The following is a 22,366-nucleotide window of genomic DNA, read 5'->3' as shown; positions in this document are numbered from 1 at the left end:
GTCAAGGTTCCTTCATCTGTTAATGAGAGCGGGTCATGGGAGGGTGGTTAAGGTGTTTGTTTTTCAGCCGCTGCAAGTCACATGAGGCGTGGGTTCAATATTATTATCAGGAAATTTTCGAGACAACCCTTGGTTCCATTATTGTCGGGGCCTTGATGCCAGTAAGGTTTTAACCGTGCTGTTTAGTGTAGGTCTCAGGATGAAGTTCGTTGGAGACCATTTGCCTTTCACAAATCTGACATACATTAAAAAAAATAATCTGTTAATTTCAACAGTACGTCTGTTGTCTGAGTGATGCGAGAATGTATTCTGTTATTATAACATAATACTATGCCATATAATAACATAATATCCTGTTAATCTAATAGAATCTTAACGTTGAATTAATATAATTTGTGTGTTATTTTTAACAAATAATCTGTTGCTGTAGCAGAATACATTTCAGCATCACTCAGACAATTTCTATTAAAATTAACAGATTAATTTTTGGAGTGTACAAGTCATTCGCATGTGTATTTGGCCAAAGGCCGATGGTTTACTCCGAGTGTTCCTTTTTCCTCCACAATATTGACTAGATTAGTGACCACCATAGTATAGAGGTGAAAAATTCATGAATACTGCATTTTTAACAATCATCAGAAAGAGGGGAAAAAAAACATCTGTTAATGATGCATTTCAAAGTTTATAAAGCGAAGTTAGCTAAGACCAATCTAAATTCAATGATCGTGTTTATAAAGTGAAGTTAGCTAAGACCAGTCTAAATCCAATGATCGTGTATAATGTATTACTTGGACAGCTATTTGTCAAGGTGTCGTGCTCATCTGCTGATGCTGTCAATCATTATTTGGAAAAGACTACATGCGCCAATGGTCTACGGCTGACAAAACAACAAAGGCGCTCAGCTTACATGTGGAACATGCTCCAATACATTCACTTAGAACCACACCAAACGCTAAGACAAGAAAAGATTTTTTTATCAGAGAGTGTTGAAGGGTGCTTTAAGATGACTCCCAACTTTTGTAGAGTTCAGTAGATAAATACACTGACTCGATATCCATATGTATACATATACGTATATACACTACATTTGAGGCACAAAATAAATCAAATACAATGGCTTTAATATGTATATTTACATATGGTATATTCATCTTCATAAACAATTGTCTAACATCATCTACCTTGATATATTGAGCCATATTAACTCTTCAAGACTACAGAGAGCCTATGGCTGAGGATAATCTTTTTAGCTCGCAGCGAGATGCTGAAACAACAGATAATATCATCTCGCTCTTTGTTGGAACAATTTTATACAGATGTACACTGGGTTCTTATGCCTTCGCAGATAATAATGAACAACATTCCAAAATGACTTACTATATGTGGTACACGAATGCAATAAAGAAAATGAAAACCATGAAATGGTAAAAAACATGTTGATAAATTTCACTCGCCATACATATTGAATATGATTCAGTAGTTCCACTTATATTTCTCCGCATCGCTTTCACAATCCAGGAAGTTCCGATATTTTGTGACCATCTGTCGGTTCATTGCCATCAGCCCAAACTTTGGTCCACCTTTCTCCATCTTGTGTATGTAGGCAGCAGCTTCAAACACGTGCTCCGACTGAGCGTCCACAACGTTGTTCATCAGGAAGGCAAACAGCTGCAAAGAAAATAAACGAATGAGCGGTTCGTATAGGCCTATTCCCCTAGTACCGATTCCACAGAACTATTTTCGATGCAAAGAGAATTTGGTAGACATGTCTGGCAAAAAATCCATCAGCTCAAATCCAGTCGAATTTTTGCTGTTATTATTTTTAGGATAGCAGAAATAATAACGTTTCAAAAATACAGGCACTCGTCTGTTCACGTGTACCGACTGTCTATACACAAGTAAAATTTATGATGCGCAGTAGCTTTTAAACTGTTTCCAGATTTAGAAGCATTTTCATACTATAAATAGTGCAGGTACGAGTCTGATATATACTGAAAGACAATTTTTTGAGCGACTTCGGTAAATTCCGTATGGACACATGGTTTTATTCTAAACTTCTGTATACGAGCCAAATAGGGTTGATTCGAATCTCTTGCCTCGCACTCACTGTCCTCGTGAGGTGCGGCGAGCTATTTCAAACCTAGCACAATTCAATGATTCAAATCCTTTTAACAACTCATATGCGCACTGAAGTTACAATTTGAAATACGATTTTAAGGCTTATTTTTGGGCCTTAGAAATTAAAATTTTGTCAATCTTATAAATATTATCTATTGATAAATATGTCAAAATTTCAACTAACTGTACCAGTACCAAAATGACAAGGTTCTAAATTTTGATTTTGATTTATAAGTCATACATGGATTTGTGGAATAGATCCCTAGCCCCAGTGTCATGACAGTGATTTAAGCTTATAAGACAAACTTAGTCTAAATTTCAGTACTGTTTGCTCTGCTAAGTTTGCCTTTAACAGTTCACATTTTTATTTAATTTCATCGAGCAGATAGATGTAAATTATTATGACAAAGTCCACAAGTTAAGACAAGTTAAAGTTCATGCTTAGCTTTGGTCACCATTGCGACTTTTTGGTATTTAACTATTTTCATCCCTAACTGGTTATTGATAACCAATTCGCAAAGTCAAATGATTTTACACTAAAATTCTATGCACGACGCCAAATAATGTTGATTCGAATTTCATGCGTCGCTCTCACGGTCCTCATGAGACACGGCGACCTTTTTTCAAACTAAGCACAATTCAACAATTTAGATGAATAAAAACTCGCATGCGCACTGTTGTTTATTCATTTGAACTTGTGCTCCAGTCACTTAGCATTGAGAGATGTTCAAGTATACTCACGTTGGGATCGTGATGTTCCTTAATACTGTGTCTGGCCAACTGATTGATTTTCTCCGTAAGAGTTTTCTCCCTTCTCAGCGTCAAGACTAAAGCATCCACAGGTGTGCTCCAAGATGTGGCTGATGGTTTCTAGTAACAATCATATATATCATGGAGCAATTACTTGTTTAATACTGTAACAAAGTGAGCAACCTTCCATGCATGTGAAGATTACAAACTCATATCATAAGTAAGAACATATTTGGAAGACTCGTGTGTTTATCTTAGCTTAACAGAAACTTCACTGGTACGCTAGTAAAGTGGTTTTAATGAGACTTAATGAGAAAGTTATAAGGGACGCAAGTTCATATCCTGATAAAGCAGCAATGGGGTCTTTAAAAATAGTACATCTGTAATTAAGTGTGTAAGGTGAGATTATCAACCAAATGTTAATTATGTGGTTAACCCCTCGTCTTAATACCTTGACATCCATGAAGTTAATAGGCGCCCCTCGTTTAACCATGTACATCATCGCCATCTTGGACATAGTCATCTTTTTTCTCGCCCATGAATTATACATTAACGACATGCCGATAACATCAACGTCGTGGCGTCGAAACCAAGTTGCCTGGAAATAAGAACGAAATTTTATAGCTCTATAAATAAGTAGAAATATACTCCACGGCATTTTAACCAAAGGGAAATTGATATTCACAGCTATGAATTAAGTGTCATGCACATTTTATTTTTAGAAAAAAAGTTGGCGCATTTTATACACTTCATGACCAAATATCCCTAAAGAGAGGAGAACAAATTCGGACACACTTGCGGAAATAAAATTTTACAGGTTCACTCTGCACTGTTCACCATATCTTACCATTGCCATGTAATGAAACACCGATTCTATCTGATAATGGATTAGCTCATTCAGTAATTCCTGGCTGTCCTGGCTGAAGTGTGATAAAGACAAGGCCTCACCGGTGTTATCGCCTGGGTACAGAAACATAGGCTGTGTTTTTTGTTTTTATTTAGACTACAGGATAATTCCAAGCAAACGCAGTCATCTGAATAAATATGAAAGCTTCACTGTTATAATGTGGCAAAAACTTACTTCCTCTGTGCAAAGATATGTTTTACTTCGATGAAATATATAAAAAAGAAGAACATCAGATTTATGCAGGAAATTTGTATGACTAATATCCATACCAGATTATTCGTTACAATTAGTCACAAGTGTGTAAAATTAAACAACAGGTACCCATTATCTTGCTTCCATGCTAATAACACTTACCAGTTGCCCTTGTGTGATCGCCATGATGGTCTCCATACACACAAAAGGCCAGACAGACCGCCACGAAAACCGCAGCTTTCATCATTGTAACTTTACAATTCAACGCGCTGTGTGTCAAACCAGGTATACTGAACAAAGTTTGAAATGCGCAAGGTTTTTCTTGGCTTTATATACATCCACCCTTTTAACAATCTTATCTACAAAGTTGCCATTACACAATAGGCCATAATCTTAGTGGAATTGCAAACATACTGATTGTACTTTAACTTTGTAGAGGCTTAGGTTTTATGGCGTAATAAAACGTGTCATATGACGACACGCAGTCAGGTGCATGCATGTCTCATACTAACAAGAATATTTAACATGTCAAATTTTGGTTATATAAATACACGGATTTGTATATTTAAATAAAGTCACTTCAGCATAGATTGTCTCTGTACTGTAAAATCGTTGATTTTAAGCGCTGATATTCCACCATCATAATGGTATAAATAAATCTTAAGCTGAAAATCGCGTGTCTAGAAATAAGAATTTCTGAAAATTTGACATTTGTGAAAACTCATTTGCTGTTAATGGAATAAAATATTTAGGCCTAATTACCTGGGTGTATACTCTAGAGCCAGTTCCTATGCCCTTCCAATGTCCAACCTGGTGACAAAGACTTTCAGCTTGTTTCAATATAAGTATGTATGTTTGCTTAACGTTTTCCGTCTTACAACTATGGTACAATTTTGTCATATGTCGAGGAGAAGTCATTAGATGCATATGTGTACGTATACTGTGTCTACATGTGAAAGGAGAGGCCGCCGTAGCCATTCGACACCCAAAGTGGCCCTGTACTGCTTATATTTATTTAGTTATCTGACTGGTGTTTTACGCCGTTCTCAAGAATATTTATCGTATTCTTACTGCTGACAAACTTTCCCACGTAAGGCCGGAGATGAAGTCAGCATGAGCCGGACTGCACTGACTACATGAATTTACTAATATTATATATGTATCTCTACATATCACTGATTATAAACACCTCTTACATGCTTGACATAGTGGTTTTTCGTCAAGTGGAAGCTTATTCGTTTACTCTGTCTGCTTCTATGCTTGAAGTTAGGTATCACCTTAGCTCGCATCATCCGTTAAGGTGCACTACTGGCTTTTCTCGACCAGACATACCACGTGACTTGCAGCATTGCTCCAATATTACAAATCTCGCGTGATAATGCGTGAAAAGCAGATAGTGCACAGTGCTGCTTCATTGCTCACAATATTATGCTTAAGATACCACTAAGTGCATCAAATGCTTGTTTTATTTACAGCGGTATACTGTGCCGTTCATGTGCAATCTCCTTCCTATTTCTTATCCGAGTATGTTTGGGGAAACTGCATACTTTATGCTGAAAAGACTAGCGGAATCCGACGATAAGCATCCGCGTGCAGTATATGCATTATAGATAAAACTGCCCCAGCATTCATATACACCACATGTAATTAAATAAGCATGGCTGCTTTCTATTTATAATGTTCTACACCGTCGATAATACAGAACCATTAAGCCGAGTAAAGTGCAGACATTAATATTTGTAAGTCGGCGTGTAGACTTCTAACTTTTATGTGCGCACTTGTTCCACAGTGTCTAATACGTTACATAAAACATACCATTCTCTCACGTTCACAGCTGATCTGCAACGAAACCGCCCAGTGACTTCTCTGTATTCCATCGACATTGTACCCAGCAAAATCTAACCTCGCACCTCAACTAACAAGATGATGGCCACTGCATGCATGGTCAATGGAATTGTTATATTTATTTCCTTTGACTTGTGCTTTCCGCCGTACTCAAGAATATTTTAGACAGCGGTCAGCATCATGGTTGAAGGAAACGTGGATGAGCCCAGGGGAAACTCACGACCATCAGCAGGATACTAGCAGACCTTTCCACAGACGACCAGAGAGGAAACCACCAAGAGATGGGCTTGAACTAACAGTGACCGCATTGGTGACGTCAGTGGCTCCCGAGCCATTGCTTTGAATTATCACGTTATGCAACTCGGCCAGAGATGCCCCTCCTCAGATTTAAATCCACAGCTGAACCAACAGGACCTGGATTTCGATCTGTAACCTCATTGGTCACAGGTTCAGCACCACAGAAAGAGCATCCAGTTCCCTGAATCGTTTTGTTCAACAGAGTCATGTGTTACGCAAATCCAAAACTACAGAAATTCCGCCATTATGCTGAGATGGCACGGCTTAAATCTCGGTCACGGAGGCCCCAAACTTTGTTTTCTATTGTCTATTTTAAGGCACAAACCACGCTGAATCATATTTGGTGAATGACATTGTTTTGTCTAAGACACAAAGTGGAACATTTTCTTTGAGGTCAATGAAAATGTGTTCGTATATTGCCTAAGAAACTTTCCTTATACATGCCTAAGCACGATGATTTTCCCCCAGCCACTTCGAAAATCTGGAGTATATGGCTATAACAAAGAAACAAATTTATTTATTAATTAATCAGTTAAATGTTTCACGGGAGCCTAAAGTATGCTTCCTTTGCATTGTGACTGGATTTCTTACTATTCTGAACTTAACTGATCAGATACACGCAATCTAAGCTGATCGACACTACTCGTGCACACTGCCACGATATGGCTGAAATTCTTCCGAAGAGGTGCATACTACTGATCCGGCATTCATGCCTGTATGTACCACCTCCACAAACTAGGTCACTCCCAGAGTTCATTTCCTGGCCAGTATACAATTACATGTATACTTGTCACGGTGGCTGTACAAGACAGACAGTAAGACGATGGGCGCTACACTCTCCCTTAGTGATGTGCAGCCGCCACTGAACAGGGTGGCTGTTGTCACAGGAGCTAACCAGGGTTTGTACAAGATTTATCCAACTCCAGTCTGAAAACCGAAGGCTTAACATGTAACTGTGGTGTTATCTACTAACCCTGAGATCACAGCATGCAGGACGTATATGGCGGCTATTCAGCCCTATCGACTGTGTATATATATATATATATATATATATATGACAGAGTCTGCACTATAGTAGTCTGTATGTGGCATCTTTATCGCATCACCAAGGATCTTTATCGCACTGGTTGTGTTACTAATTAGCTGCAACATACAGCCTATACATGTATATATATATATTTGATATCTGTTATTGCCTGGACTTTCGTATATTGCTCACATACAGCCTAAAATGACATTGGATAATATATATTGTGTTTTAGGTGATGTCTTCTTGCCTGCATAAATCTGGTGATGAAATCATAACAGTTCATGGCTTTGTTTTGATTGTAAAGAAAATCAGGTCAAACCTGTACATGGCTTGGGTGAACATGAAGTTCACTCTGGGCTGATAAACAACAAATACAAGTTACTGTTTATGTTTGGCAGGTCTGGGTTTGGAGACGGCCAAACAGCTGGCCTGTCTGGGCTGTAAGGTCGTGTTAGGGTGCAGATCCGAGGAAAGAGCCCTGAAAGTAAGAAAGGAATTTAAAATGAGAGGACTATATACCTCTCACAAATCTCACACGAGATATGGCATGGACAGTCAAAGATACACAACAGAGCATATGTAGTACAAGGTATATACTACAGAGTGACTGCAAGTTTGCATCATATACATTACATTTTGCCTTCCCATATATTATACCATATTTCCGCGACCTTTTCGGAGGCTGCGGTCAGTGAACGTAGGAAAATGCTCGGGATACATTAAACTGTGTACCGTACATTATTTTTGACCTCCATTAAAATTTTTAAAAAATTCTGATTGGCCGATTTTTCTACGTATATTATACAATGCAGATATGAGACATGGAGCTCATGTATCTTATTCTCATCCTTGTAGAATGGCCTATAATTATATATGCATGTCTCACAAGGTACACAACAATAAAACATACAATTTTTTTTTAATCTACAGGCAATAGAGGATATCAAGACAGCGTGTGCGGCGGATGGAATTACAGAACCCGATCTGCGGTTCATACCACTGGATTTGTCTAATCTACAGAGTGTGCACGACTTCTGTGTGAAGTTTAAAGACACTGGTCTTCCGTTACATATCCTCATCTGTAATGCGGCTGTGTTCGGGATACCACAAAGTAAGCAGCCGCTTGTTGTGTTTCTCTTTTATACAATGTACACCATCGCTCTTCGCCTGGTACCAGATTTGAGCACTCTACCATATATACTGGTAAACGGCCTACACTCTCAGAAATCTTGGTTATTTATAGAACTGCGTGGTTTTTTGCTCTCATCAGTGGTTCTTTATGAAACCTGTTGTTATATATGGAATATAATCCAAAATATGCTACTGAATGGGTAAGCAATAAAAGTCTCTGTCATATCATTAGACGACAGATTGGCTATCGATGGTGTTTTCAGCCCATTACAGGCTTTAATTCCAAAGTACTTATTGATGAAGAAAACGTCGTCATATGAAGACAGTAGGGGCGGAGCCAAAGAAACCGTGCGCCTAGTGAGCAGACATTGATTGACAGGTCATTTCCCAGCCGCAAATGTTTGACAGTAATGAACATAATCAAACACCTGCAGCCTAGAATCAATGAATAACAACTAAACGACGCGGGTTTTCTTGCTTTCGCACGGCTGTATATAAAATGAAACAAGGCATAAATTGCAACAAATGAATTCTTTTAATAAAGTTAACTCACGTTCTGGAACTTACATGTATCAAAAGGTATGTATTTTATATTTACCTCAGGTTATAACTGGGAACATTAAACAATGTTTCTCAAATTTGGCAATAAGCAAGTCACAAAGAAGTTTGCTTACGCCACAAAGTTTAAAGAACAGTCCCTATAAAGGCAATATATGCTTTTAGAATTAGACACATTGACCTTATGTCACAGATAACACAGTTTTACAGTTCATGTTTAATTTTCTTGTCACCTTGTACTATGGTCACATACTTGACAGAGACAGGTAAAATAACAGTACAAGTGTTTTCGTCATTTTTTGTGGATGAATGACAACATGAAGAATTGCGCTCACCGGGTGGCGTGGCACTTTTTTCAGAACCAGCTAACTGAGATTTGTTTGGAGCTGGTGGATTAAGTGTCAGTTCCTTCTTATATATGTTTCAGTCAATCTGTGTAATCAGTCATTACGCGTACTGACTAAACAAAGTCATTTCGTTAAGAGCCTGTAAGCACCAGGCAATACGAGTAATGACTAAAAATTCCAGTCATTACACGAACTGACTAAAAATCAAGCCTTTCTTCTAAACAAAATGCCTGAATGCCAATTCTGCAAACCAGGCAGTGTGTGTAACACATAAAACGACAATGTTGTTATTATCGGATTACTCTGATCTCGATGCCAGTATGATTTTACTATCATACAACAAGTAGCACAGTGGTTACAGATGTAATACGGCCTTTTTAAACACGCCAAATGAAAAGTTCTTAAGAGTGAGAGTGGCTTCCCAGAGTGAGTGGCTTCCCCAAGTGACGTCTTCTCAATCCCCTAGCACATGACAATTAAGCCCTGAAACTGTGTCTTCCCTCCAGGGGCTTTATACCCAAAGTGAGAGTGGCTTCCTAGAATGAGTGGCTTCCATAAGTGACTTCTTCTTAAGCCCCCAAGCACATGGCAATTAAGCCCCGAAACTGTGTCTTTTCTCCAGGGGCTTTATACCCAAAGTGACTTCTTAATCCTGCAAACCTGTGGATTAGAAAATTTTCCCATATAACCTGCATTGTAACAGAATTTTGCCATAAATCATTCTGTTACAACCATTACAAGATATCACCATGGCAGAATTTTATGAAAACCAGTTTATTGAGGCGCTTTATAAGAATTATCAAGTTTGCAAGAATGTTTTGATTCCGAAGGAGACCTACTTCACAATGAAAGAAGATTTAAAAGAGACAGCGAGAGCTGTTGGAACGCAGAACAGACATGGATACTACCTTTTATCAAAGTAAGTTTATGTTTAGATTTATTCAATTTAAAAACAACAGGCATATGGTGCCAAGTTACAGAGCTCTTAACAGCCGTATAACAGATTTAAGATTTAAGCCAGCGTAACGGTCATTTTGATATACTATCGATATTTGGCAGTTTATATCAAGTATTCTTATTCAAGACCATGCATGCACGATCTATTTATGTTTGTTATATAAATCTCTTGTTAAATAAATTTCTTGTATTATTTCAGGTTTGAGATACTGCAGTGTGGTGATGTCGAGAAACTGATCAAAAAGCGAGCCACCCAAGATGAGGATCCAGTATATGCTAGTATAGAAGATACATACGACATGGTTAACAGAGCTCACAAAGCCACAGGCCATGGTGGACGTGATCGAATGGTCAGAAAGGTCAACAAAGAGTATGCCAACATAACTCGCGAGGCTCTTTTCAAGTTTTACTGCCAGGAATGCCAGAAGAAGCACAAGCGCCCAAGGACCAAGGGTGTAGTAGTACGTCCCACTCTCACGAAGGAATTCGGCTCGCGTGCACAGATTGACCTTATTGATATGCAGTCTATGGCCCAAAATTCATTCAAGTGGATCATGGTCTATCAGGACCACTTGACCAAGTTTGTTATACTGAGAGCATTAACTTCAAAACGTGCTGCTGAGTTTGCCCATCAGCTATCTTTCTTCTTAATGGTACTCCATCCATCCTTCAGAGCGACAATGGAAGTAAATTTACTGCTGAAGTAATCTCTGAACTGAAACTAGTTAGGCCAACACTTATCATGATACATGGTAAACCTCGACACCCTCAAAGTCAAGGCTCTGTTGAAAGAACAAATGGTGACATTAAGGATATGCTTGTTGCTTGAATTGGAGATAATAACACAAATGATTGGTCTGTAGGCATCAAATTTGTGCAGTTCCAGAAAAATTGCAGTTTGCATTCTGGAATCCAGCGATCACAATATGCCGCTATGTTTGGGTGTGAAGCTAAAGATGGCCTAACATCATCATCTTTGCCGACTGAGGTTGTTGAACGAATGCAAAGTGAGGATGATCTAGTGTTAGCATATTCTAATCTTGAGCCAACACCAACAACCAGTCAGGAACTGACACCAACTACCACCCAGGAACTGACACCAACTACCACCCAGGAACCAACACCAACCACCACTCAGGAACCTGCGCAAACGACTGATATGGGCTTTACACCTCCAGCTAGTCTGCCAGTTGATCAAATGAGCAGTGACAATGATCCAGCTGTCGTATCCTCAGATTTATTAAGTGACCGCTTACAAAACATTTCAAGTGAGAGAAAGGGTGCCAGCTCTGCCCAGATGACACAAGCTCAGCGTATGGTCAAGAGGAACTAGCCAGTGGTAAGGTGGGAGACAATGTGGCTGTACCTATTCCTCTTGTGGATAGGGGGACGTGGTGATTCACGTAATATTCAGGGAATGATATTGGGCCGTGATATGAATGACATGTACACCATTTGTGTTAAAGCTGGGATTCTGAAAGGAAAGTTTTCACGCAATCAGTTTGATTTGTGTCCCCAGTATTTACTTACTGATTCTGATGTAGACTGTACAAAGAGGGTAACACTACGCCAGGCTGTACATATGGAATCAAGCTGTGGTGGTCAGGGATATGTACGGTGCAATTGTGCAGGCTCCAAGAGATGTGGAACCAATAGGTGCAAGTGTTTTAAAAATAAAATAAAATGCTCCAGCCGGTGTCACAGCAGCCTAATGTGCAAAAATAAATGACTCATAATACTAACCAACAACATGTAGTATTTTTAAAGAGAACTGACTGTAAGACTTTCATTGTGTATGATTTTAACTGTGATGTATGACTTCATTTTGTGCTTTTGACTTTACTTAATGATTTACTTCATCATGATCAATCGCCAATAAACTCTTTATATTCAACTGATGTTTTATAGCCTTTAGTCATTTCACGTAATGCCTGACCATGATTTTTAGTCAGTTCGTGTAATGACTGGAATTTTTAGTCATTACACATATTGCCTGGTGCTCACAGGCACTTCACGAAATGACTGATTTGTTGTCATTACGCGTAATGACCGATTACACAGATTGACTGTAACATATACATTTACCGCGGAACTTCTGTGCCAGGATCTGCTACACACCGCGTTGTCATCAAATCCGTTATTGTACAACACGTAACACGTCCACTGTGATTGGTGATGTTTCTGCTACCCGTGTCAATCCCTGCTGATTTATAAATATTCTGTAACATTTTCTTCATCTCATTTTCTGATAAGGCTGTGGCACTAAATCTAGGATATTTGAATTTATCGTTTTCGAGCAATGGTTTTCTATAAAAACTGTACAATTTTACAAGGCACCTGTCGTTGCTCACACCATCAGAATGTTTGATATCCTTAGGGGCAACTTTTCTCTGGTTTAGTCCGCCTTGAGCATTTTGGATACACGAGAAACATACCGAAGGTATCGTAATCCATAGGTTTTGTCCGTTTCTATGGAAAACTGTTCGGATTCCATGTTACGATGTTCTTGCATCCCTCTGGAGCCAAATGCTTTGCAGTTGGAAAAAAATAAACACAGCATTAGATAATCCTTTGGCGCTATTTAATCTGAATACGCCTTTATCCCAGAATTCTGCTTCTTCTTCGGCAAGGACCGGGTCTTCACTACGGACAGTTGTCCCAAAACCGCTGACCGTCAGTTCCTACATACGAGCATCAGTTGCCTTTTTGAAACTGTCAAAGGTGGGGTCACTTTTCAAAAATAAGTTCACATCAGCGCGGTTTAAGTCATCGCGCAAATGCGGCTGAATCCCAGAAGAAATCTGGACTAACGTGTTGGGCGGGTACGGAGTTCCGTCCTTCCTTCGAACTTCAATTACGAATCGTGACAGCTCCGACCCGTCATAATCGTGAAGACTTTTCAGACCTCTATCCTATACTTGTGTTATATGCGCAAAGAAGCAAACTTTGTGTTTGAAACAAACTATAGTCGCGACGACACACACGTACACATGCCGTGAGCTAGTAGAAGAGTCCAGTTACTTTTACGGACCGATCTTTGTTGTGATTCATTATCAACAACAAAACAACCTCTGGAAAAGGTGAGAAATCAAACCGTTAGTGTAGGGTATAGGTACTCTCGCATTCGTCAGGTGGCCCTGATTCAACCTTAAAGGCCCTCTGATAGTGTGGGTCGTTAAGAATCAAAAGTGGGAAAGTACAGTGCAGGACAGTGATGAATTGCCGTAGTAGTCCATAGACCGTGCTTGCGATTGGCTGCGGGTCGAAGACCTGTGCAGCAAAAAAAAAAAAAAAAGATTTACTAACTTTGGTTCCACCAGTGTGGCATACCAAAGAACGAATCCGGGTGCCTGGAAGAACCAATCTTTCTTAAGAGAGTATCAGTTGCTACCAGCCAGCGCTTTAATTAGCGTCTGACTAGGACCAGGACCACATGCAGCATAATGAAATAATCTACTGTGGGAGTTCATACTGTGCGTGTGATATACTGTGTTCGTCCGTATATACACACATATGGTTGGTTTCTTGAATGCTTAACAATTTAGTTCCATGTAAGCAAATTTCATTAGAATGCATATTCTGTAAACTGTAACGATTTTATTGGATTTCGCCGTGGATAAACATGTAAAAATGATGATCGTATGCAGCCAAATAAATCCGTACCAATTCGTAATTCCAGGTTTTACAGCAGATGGATACGAAACCCATTTTCAGGTGTGTATTGCTTTGGTTTCAGTCACCTCATATTACATATGTTTTTCAATTTTACAAACGTGCATACGTCATAGGTATATTCAGTCAGGACTGTGTTTTGGTGTTCAGGTTATGAGTGATTTCTCACGTTGACTAGGATTTGGAAACCCGGAAAAATGTCCAACTTCTTGTCATCATTAAGGAAAATTTAAGGCCAGCCGTAGACCCTATATATCATCTAAATACAACTAATCATGTGACAGTTAAAAAACGGTAAAACGTTGAATGTGTGTTTGTTTCTGCAGGTGAATTATTTATCCCATCTGTTGATGACGCTTCTGTTACTTCCCGTTTTGATGGATTCTGGGCCGGATTGTCGAATTGTGAACGTTTCTGCCAAATTACACCTTTTTGCCAGCCTTGAAATGGACAACATTCATGGAGAGAAGGCGTACGGCCGAGTGGGATTCTACAGTAAATCTAAACTTTATCAGGTAAAATACATTTGCGGATGCAACTTTTTAGTGTACAGATATTATCACAGCATACAACTTATTTTTGCGAGGCCTGCTTGCTTGAAACATTTCTTATAACCGGACTCATGCTGGCTTCCTCTCTGGCCGTACGTGGAAAGGTCTGTCAGCAACCTGCGGATGGTCATGGGTTTCCCCCGGGCTCCGCCCGGTTTCCACCCACCATAATGCTGGCCGATGTCGTATAAGTGAAATATTCTTGAGTACCGCGTAAAACACCAATCAAATAAATAAATAAATATAACCGGTCAGGCCAGGTTTCCGTGAAAGTTTTCATGCACGGTGAACTTAAAACTATCACATATTCTGTGGAGTTAAGCTTAATGTATCATAGAGAAGCCACTCGCCATGTCGCTATCTCCACAACATCAAAATCCAAATGCATACTTATATACATATATATATATATATATATATATATATATATATAACTTTGAAAAAATGGAACTATTTTCCTGGACAGTTTTTCATCTGATACACACTACATTTTGGCCTACGCTATTAAAAAATCGGCATTGCGTTCTTCTATGTGGTCGAAAGACTTTCACTTATATCTTGAATATTGAAATGCAGTAAAATATACAAATAGTATATATGTTACCAACTACAACCAGGGTTTAACACCAATCACATAAATAAGTCCTCTGTATGGGAGATTGTACAGCTTCAACTCATTCCACCCGAACAGATCATGAGCATGTACGCGCTTCAGAGGCGGATCACCAACTCTCACGTGACCATCAGCTCCTTACACCCAGGGGTCATCGAGACGAACATTCAACAGGGAATCATGGATGACAAGACCTGGTTTGGCTGGTTCAACCGAGGCTTGAAAATGGGTTAGATCGTAATGTCATTTTACATATGCATTCCAGCTTCACTATAGGCAAAATTCATTTACATTGTGTCACATGCTAAGTAAATTGTTTTTTATGTTCCACTTTGGCAGCCGTGTTTAATTTAAGGATGATCCTTTTGGCTTCATTATATAATAACATTCATCAAATCTTAGTCTTGGAAAGACCTAATTCATTATTTAGAGCAATAATGAAGGATATAATAATTTGATTTATACTTTGATCATTTTAGGAGAGAAAAAAACCTGATCTGGAAAAACTTTTTGCAGCTTAACTAGGATATCACTTAATTCTCCGGATATCTTTCTGCATCTTTCAAGTTATTTGTGCAAAGTCAAATTCAAACTTAAAATTTGCACACTTTTACCCCTTGTTTCATTGACCCTCATGAACACCGTTTTACTTCCAGTTTATTCCCTGCCTCCCGTGAAGTACCTCTTACACAAGACCGGATTTATGAGGGGCGCCGACTCTGCTGCTCTGTCAATTGTCTACATGGCCGTCAGTCCGAAACTAGCAGGCATCAAATGTTTGTATTATGACGAAACTGTTCCGCGGGCGACCTCAGCAGAGTCGAGGTAGGTTTGCTAAAGGCCGAGACAACAGTCTCCTTCACATCTGTTTTCTTGTACAATTGAAAGCCTTGCATTAGATGTCTGGTTAAAATTCTTCGTACTTTTAATTAAATTTATTCCGAGACTTTATGGGGAAGAGCGAATATAGTTACAACATATGCTTTAAAATTGATTTCTGAGTCACAGAAACGATAACGGGTGTTCTGTAGTAACCAAATGATTGAATGTTTCAGGAGAGAGGAGCGTCAGGAAATGTTATTAGACTACAGTCTACAGTGTATTGAGAAATATGTTCCTGGGGAAACGCTGGAAGAACTCAATCTCAAGAAGTAACAGATTGTGGACTGTATCATGACATAGAAATGAAACTTACTGTGCCAAAAACATGGCACTCTTCAGGACAGACCATACACCTTGTGTCTAAACCAAGAGGGCATACGATCGGGCTATGTTAACCAACAAGCTTGGTTGATGAATTGCACTAGAGGCATGTTGGGTCTCTAACAAATATTATCAATGCCATCAACATCATGCTTTATCACACAAGAATATATAGAGGCTTTCTCATCTATGGCGTGACAGTGAACCAAATCAAATAAATTAATGGATGAATCCCTGACAGTACATTTGCCGATTCATGAAATGTCTTAAGTCCATGAATAATAACTGCAGAGATGAGTTCAGAAGTGGTACCTCAAAATTCTTTGCAGTCATTGACAATGGTGTAACTTTGTAGAAAAGAAAGGCGTTTCAAAGCTGTACTTTAAGGCAGGCTCCATGACCTTTGTTAGCAGAAATGCGGCGTAATCTTATAGACTTATTTATTTGATCGCTGCATTACGCCATACTCAGAAATATTTCTGTTATACCATGTTTGGGTGGGAGGCAGAGTGTGAGAAACCCACAACCATCCACAGGTTAATGGCAGACTTTCCCATGTACCATCAAAATGGATATGAACTCACAGTGGACTTGAACTCATAGTGATTGCATTGGTGAAGGGCCCATGAGCCATCGCGCTAGCACAATAAAAACTAGGCCACGGAGGTCATCGGTACTGACATATACACAGAAAACCCTGAAGTGGCTCTGTATTTACACGACTTTCTACTCGTATGTACTTACGCTTTGTTATGTATTCTGTGCATTTCTTGAGATGGGTGTAGGCAGCTCAAACATTGCTGGACATTTGCATGGTGATCTGCTGGTATAACATTACAGTCTTTGACTCCTGTATTTATGAAAGCTATACTACAATAATTTAATGAGTTCACCCAGTAAAACATTTATTGAATGGCAGTGGTTTGATAATTGGCATAACAACGAAATTCATTCTGCAGCTGATTGGAATGTTTGGGTATAAACTTGCAGACAGTTAGACCTAGAAGGGACTTAGCGGATGTCTCCATTACTGCACCTGCAAAAGAGAAACAATGAAAAGGTGTGAGTAAACTAAAAATATTGTGAACTTGTGACGGTTGTTAATGATACACTGACTAAATGACATGCAGAGTAAACCACAAGACAGTCTTCAATGAAGCTCAAGCCTATGCTTTATGTAAAGATCAAGAGTTTTGTGATGATGTTTATAACTAGATGAATTGAATAAATGCTACATGTGCTTATGGTTTACCAGGCAAAACTTCCATATGCTCAACCGAAAATAACTACTGCATCGTGGATTTTAATGTAATTTTTATTACCTTACGCTCCCTAAGCCCATTAAACCGTGTTTTAATAATGAAAATATCATGTTGCATATTTTTCTTAATTTGTCTGTTCTCACCTGTGCACAATAAAATTTTCCCTTTTGTTAAATATTTTATGGTCTCAGCTGTCTTCTGTAAACATTCCTCAGATAAAAAAGGTGGATCTGCTAGCACCACATCAAAACTGTTCTTAAGATCAGCTGGCAGATTGAGCGGGTCTTTATAGTCGTAATGTACATAGTCCTCTCCATAGACCTGAAATCTACGGTCATACTCAAACACCTTGACTTCACACTGTGGTGACTTCATTTCAGTAATCCTTGAGTATGTGGACGGGGCACAAAGGCATGCTATTCTGAAAAACACATCCAATCATACTTTGCTGTAACATAGTGTTGGTTTGCTTCTCTTTGTTGCTTGACGTTAGTTGCTTTCAACAAAATTTTAGTGAAATCATTATGGTAGCAGACTGACCCCTGTATTTTAAAGTTATAATGCTGCATTATTGAAATAACATTCCAAATACACCACACATAAAGTTCACGTAGTCACGGTATACTGACACCTGACAAAGCAGTACGTATAACATGTGAAACAATCAAAGATGAATGTACAAAGTTTATATTAAATATGCCATAAACGCAGAAAAGTAGAACAGCAGGTTTGTAAATACCTTCCATTTTGACCTGCAGCCTGAATGACTTCTTTCGCTAAAGCTGTAGCTGTTGCATCGTTGTACCAGAACTGGCTTAATTGCTGGACCAGAAAGAATAATATAATACCCATTAAAGCAGTGAAATGTCATTAATCACAAGGTACAGAAAGTACAGAACAACACAACCACGTCTGACAAAACCTTGTCATGCTACAAAACAGAATCAACATTTCCACAGAGGAATTAGCAACACAAAAATTAAGTCAAGAATCACATGTACTGTGATGTAAATGCAGTCCGTGTTGCTTTGACCGGGAATGGAATGAAAAGAAACATTGTCACAAGAAGTGGGGTTGTGGGACATAATCTGAATTTATCCCATAATTTGTCCGTGTCGGTGATATAAAAACAGTGATGTAAATTTTCAATATACCACTCGTATAAATAACCAGAAATTTTGATTGGTCACCTGAACTTTCATCGGCTAGCTTATCCAATGAACACACTGGACTACTTCTATTGTTTGTTGCTGTGCAAAAAAAAACAAACAGGCTGGCAATCACTTTCTACGCCGTGACAATGGTTTCTTGGTACCAAAATGGTTGAGTTTCCGGTACGCTCGATAGGAATAAAAAGGAATCTTCATGAAATGTAAAAAGCAGCCAAGGTTGGTGAAAGGAAATGAAACACTTGACACTGTACACGCCTAAAACAAGGTATTCACAAACAAGTTCAACCGTCACTGCGCCATTCGTCAATGACAGCAGCGTGCGTCGGTGTCAGATTTTCACGAAAACATCTAGAAACTTACCTTATTACTTCGTAGAGCATCAAGGAGTGTAGGAGTGAACTCGTCAGCAATTGGTATACCTCAAGATTATTCTTAAATCTAGTTCATTCTATTTTCCACATCGAACAGGATAACTGGTCCCACTCTGACCTTTTGATTCAACATCAAATCTATCATCACACAGAAAGCCCAAACGGGACCAAAATAAAGCCTTCTGAAATATCGAAGACACTGTTTTGTTGCATTGTCCAAGCCCCACAATGGTTAATAAGGCTCGCAAATAAGTTTTGAGGTGAACTGTTCGCGTTAAAAGCCTATATTTGAATATTTTCTTCAATATGATTTTCAAAATCACCGCTCCATGCACCCTCCAAGTCATCGCCTGACGTCAGTTGTCACAGAGTTATGACCTGGATTTAGGTCACACTTTTGGAGCCAAATGTTTCGACAAATAAGCAGTCATGGATGCTGACATTTTCGAAAGAAATTAAAGCGCATCATTTTATCACACTATTGGATTGTATTATGTTTTCTGTTGGCAAAAATCACAGATTTCCTCAATGTTTTCTAGAATTATATTTTGGGAAATGAGTGGTACACTCCCAACCTTTTCACATACATCGATATCAATACGCATCTCATTTACATCCTTGTCAAATCAAACAGACGTTGCCTTCTCTGTTAACCACCTAAAACCGCTCAAAATAAACTATGAGATAAAGAGGATATGCAATTCGAGACCCGTTATGTCTGATTTATGAAACGAGTGGTGTAATTTTCAAAGGCTCGGAACCTATGAAACTTACATCGTTCGTTTAATAAATCTGATATAGTGGGTCACTTATTGTATATTATCTATTAATATGTTTATCTGGCATCCCTCAAGACAGTTCAGAACCTGTCTATTCAAACTGACTCACCCAATCCTCTTTTGGAAGATATGATGATTGGTCACCAGACTGAGCTTGGCTCAACTTTTCCAGCTCTGCATTTTGTTCAGCGTAAAATTCTTGTAATGCAGCCAGCGTGTGGGCAGACAGCTTAGGGGTATCACCATTATCCTCCATCAAGAGTGATCAGTACTGCTGGGTAAAGAACATGCGACAGAATTGGGAAAGGTATTTCAAAACAAAAATTTATGGCTTTTTATGACCAGTCTACAAGCAATATACCAATCCGACAGTGATACATGATTTGTATCATATACGAAAGGACAAGATCTGAAGATAGTCAGATCAGTATTCACTGCACCATTAAATGATCTGATGATTCAGATGATTCAACCGAAGATTGGAATAAAGAGGAAACACAGCCCACCTTTGTATACCTGATGAATATGTCATATCAGTAACATCAGAATATACATTTACATACAATCCATGGCTTTTGCATCACTTACACTTTTTCAAACATCAAGACAATTCACCACTGGGATAGTCTATGATTATTTAGCTGTTTTCATGACTGTGCAGGGCATCCCTTATAAATTAATTCGATCTGTATATGAACATATGAAGTAATTTAAATTTCAGCTTAAATTATTGCAATATGCTGATACCTTCCCATACACCCATGGGGTTTTACAATCACACACCCATGGGGGGTACAAATCTCTATCCTGTTTGATTAACACTACTCCATATGACTATGAATAACCATGGAAGTAGAACATTCTGTTTTACCTCAATGCTAACTGGTCCAAGTACACTGACTAGTAGGATAGTAGGATAATATTTTAATACACCATAATCATGCAGGCTTATTTTTCAACCTACTACTCAGTGTACACTACCTTAATTCAAAAAAATCTATGAAAACAAACCGCTTTGGGTAAAGCATCTGCCTCAAGTCTAGAGACCTGGGATCAAATCCCAGTCGGATCCTATACCAAAGACTGTTGCTGCCTTACTTGGCGCTCAGCACTGAGAGGTCAAGCGTCAGTATAATGTGACTGGGCGCAGTGTCATGTCTGGTGTCTTTAATATTACCACAACAAGCCACAATATATGTACACATATCTTAATTAATATAACTGCTCGTCCTCATATCTGACTGATTGTGCGACATAAAACCTCAAGCATACATACTGTACATAAAAGTCTTTGAAAACACTGGCAGAATTTCTTGTAAAAAAAAATTGAGAAAGATGAAAATCCCATCAACAAGCCTTGTGATCGACACCAACTGTTTCGTTGGATAACAACACAGTATGACGCCGAGTTATTCCGTCTGCAGACTCGGTGAGAAAGTCATATCGTGTGACTGACGTACATATATTGTATGTTTCAATTCACGATGTAGGCCCTATGAGATGCTGACCAAAGGAACATTTATCTACCCGTAGTCCAATCTCGTCTCTTCACACATACTGTTACGTTTGAACTAAGGGTAGATAAAAGTTCCTGTAATGCTGACGTTGTTGTTGTTGTTGTTGTTGTTAGCGTCAACATTGCGATCAAACACCCAGCAATTTCTCACCAAACCTAGGCCTACGTGTGGCAACGGTTAGTCTACTTTTAAGTAACTTACCCTCGGATCTTGGTCTTGAACTACAAATCAGAAAATCTCACAAGTATTCGATTACTGCGCACAACATGGCAAGAGAGATTTCACACGAGTAAGTCGGGGATTCCCCCGCTTGAGATACCACGTGCCAAATGACGTCATAAAGGTTTCCCCCGGCCCATGGAAACGTGTAATAGTCCTTAACGTTGTCCCAGGTGGAGGACCTTCAGGGAATAAAGCATGGGGGTTCCTTTGGACTTAATCTAACAGGACACTGCGATGGTAAGCATGGGTTGAACATTTGTCTGGCTTAGATGAAATACTAAGCTGCACTTCAAGTTTTATTTTAATATTCCGTGTGAAGATTTCTAAATACAGCAGGCCACTTAAACGGGCCTACATTAATGCCGATATTAGAGGCCTATATGAATCATTATCCTCATCATTCCATCCTTTACAGGCCTATACATACAGGTCTATATTTAACCACGTGGATATATATCATTCTCCTGTATTCCCAATACTTAATATGTATTTTTTCCCATTTATGTGTTAACTGGCATATTCTTATACATATCTTAGATTTATACATATATATCGAAGGAACTTTTCGGCTTTTCCATTAAACTAGTCCTGTATTTTATGCCCTCAAATAGTTGTCTCTTACGGATTTGTAAAACAAATTAGGCCTATACGATATTTTATGTAAACAAACCTAGCTTGCTCTTCGTTGTGGTAAACAGACACTGAAAAAGAATAAGCATGGCAAATGTAACGCTCTGTTGGCTTGTACTTGTCTCATGGCATGTTATCTGTATCGGTACGGTGCTTACCTATATGTGACATATGTGAGTCAGCTTACAAAGGGTGCATTTGTAAAGGTTATCACGGGTAATCTTTGTTAATTGTCTGTATAT

General features: G+C 38.9%; 3 protein-coding genes across 4 annotated transcripts; 1 reads left to right on the top strand and 2 right to left on the bottom strand.

Moving 5' to 3' along the window:
* Positions 1–1,473: 1,473 nt before the first annotated feature.
* On the bottom strand, positions 1,474–3,376 carry LOC135474879 (uncharacterized). The gene is made up of 3 exons (XM_064754574.1): positions 3,320–3,376; positions 2,860–2,988; positions 1,474–1,668 (listed from the first exon to the last, which is right to left on the bottom strand). Exons 1-3 carry the CDS (start codon positions 3,374–3,376, stop codon positions 1,474–1,476), a joined length of 381 nt encoding a protein of 126 aa, XP_064610644.1.
* A 3,501-nt stretch (positions 3,377–6,877) lies between these two features.
* On the top strand, positions 6,878–16,158 carry LOC135476959 (dehydrogenase/reductase SDR family member on chromosome X-like). The gene is made up of 8 exons (XM_064757109.1): positions 6,878–7,008; positions 7,538–7,623; positions 8,070–8,250; positions 13,812–13,846; positions 14,131–14,319; positions 15,047–15,197; positions 15,625–15,793; positions 16,024–16,158. Exons 1-8 carry the CDS (start codon positions 6,933–6,935, stop codon positions 16,121–16,123), a joined length of 987 nt encoding a protein of 328 aa, XP_064613179.1. The 5' UTR covers positions 6,878–6,932; the 3' UTR covers positions 16,124–16,158.
* A 904-nt stretch (positions 16,159–17,062) lies between these two features.
* On the bottom strand, positions 17,063–21,579 carry LOC135476970 (EEF1A lysine methyltransferase 1-like). Of its 2 annotated transcripts, none has more exons than XM_064757128.1 (5): positions 21,474–21,579; positions 19,865–20,026; positions 18,173–18,255; positions 17,577–17,854; positions 17,063–17,207 (listed from the first exon to the last, which is right to left on the bottom strand). In XM_064757128.1, exons 2-5 carry the CDS (start codon positions 20,009–20,011, stop codon positions 17,077–17,079), a joined length of 639 nt encoding a protein of 212 aa, XP_064613198.1. In that variant the 5' UTR covers positions 20,012–20,026; positions 21,474–21,579; the 3' UTR covers positions 17,063–17,076. The 2 variants fall into 2 exon arrangements, with proteins under 2 accessions (XP_064613198.1, XP_064613190.1); XM_064757120.1 differs by having other exon boundaries at positions 19,865–20,029; positions 21,474–21,575.
* Positions 21,580–22,366: the final 787 nt, after the last annotated feature.

Source organism: Liolophura sinensis, chromosome 1 (genome assembly GCF_032854445.1).
Source record: "Liolophura sinensis isolate JHLJ2023 chromosome 1, CUHK_Ljap_v2, whole genome shotgun sequence".
NCBI classification, from domain to species: Eukaryota; Metazoa; Mollusca; class Polyplacophora; order Chitonida; family Chitonidae; genus Liolophura; species Liolophura sinensis.
Note: the sequence above shows the minus strand (reverse complement) of the source record. Positions and strands in the feature narration are given on the sequence as shown.

Coding starts and splice junctions, on each gene's coding strand:
- LOC135476959 (XM_064757109.1), top strand. CDS start 6,933: ATGGGCGCTACACTCTCCCTTAGTGATGTGCAGCCGCCACTGAACAGG. Junction 7,624..8,069: donor CCGAGGAAAGAGCCCTGAAA/GTAAGAAAGGAA, acceptor TTTAATCTACAG/GCAATAGAGGATATCAAGAC. Junction 14,320..15,046: donor GTAAATCTAAACTTTATCAG/GTAAAATACATT, acceptor CCACCCGAACAG/ATCATGAGCATGTACGCGCT.
- LOC135474879 (XM_064754574.1), bottom strand. CDS start 3,376: ATGGCGATGATGTACATGGTTAAACGAGGGGCGCCTATTAACTTCATG. Junction 2,989..3,319: donor TTAACTTCATGGATGTCAAG/GTATTAAGACGA, acceptor GATTGTTACTAG/AAACCATCAGCCACATCTTG. Junction 1,669..2,859: donor AGGAACATCACGATCCCAAC/GTGAGTATACTT, acceptor TTTTCTTTGCAG/CTGTTTGCCTTCCTGATGAA.
- LOC135476970 (XM_064757128.1), bottom strand. CDS start 20,011: ATGGAGGATAATGGTGATACCCCTAAGCTGTCTGCCCACACGCTGGCT. Junction 18,256..19,864: donor ATCTTCCAAAAGAGGATTGG/GTGAGTCAGTTT, acceptor TTTCTGGTCCAG/CAATTAAGCCAGTTCTGGTA. Junction 17,855..18,172: donor GCTGCAGGTCAAAATGGAAG/GTATTTACAAAC, acceptor TGTGTTTTTCAG/AATAGCATGCCTTTGTGCCC.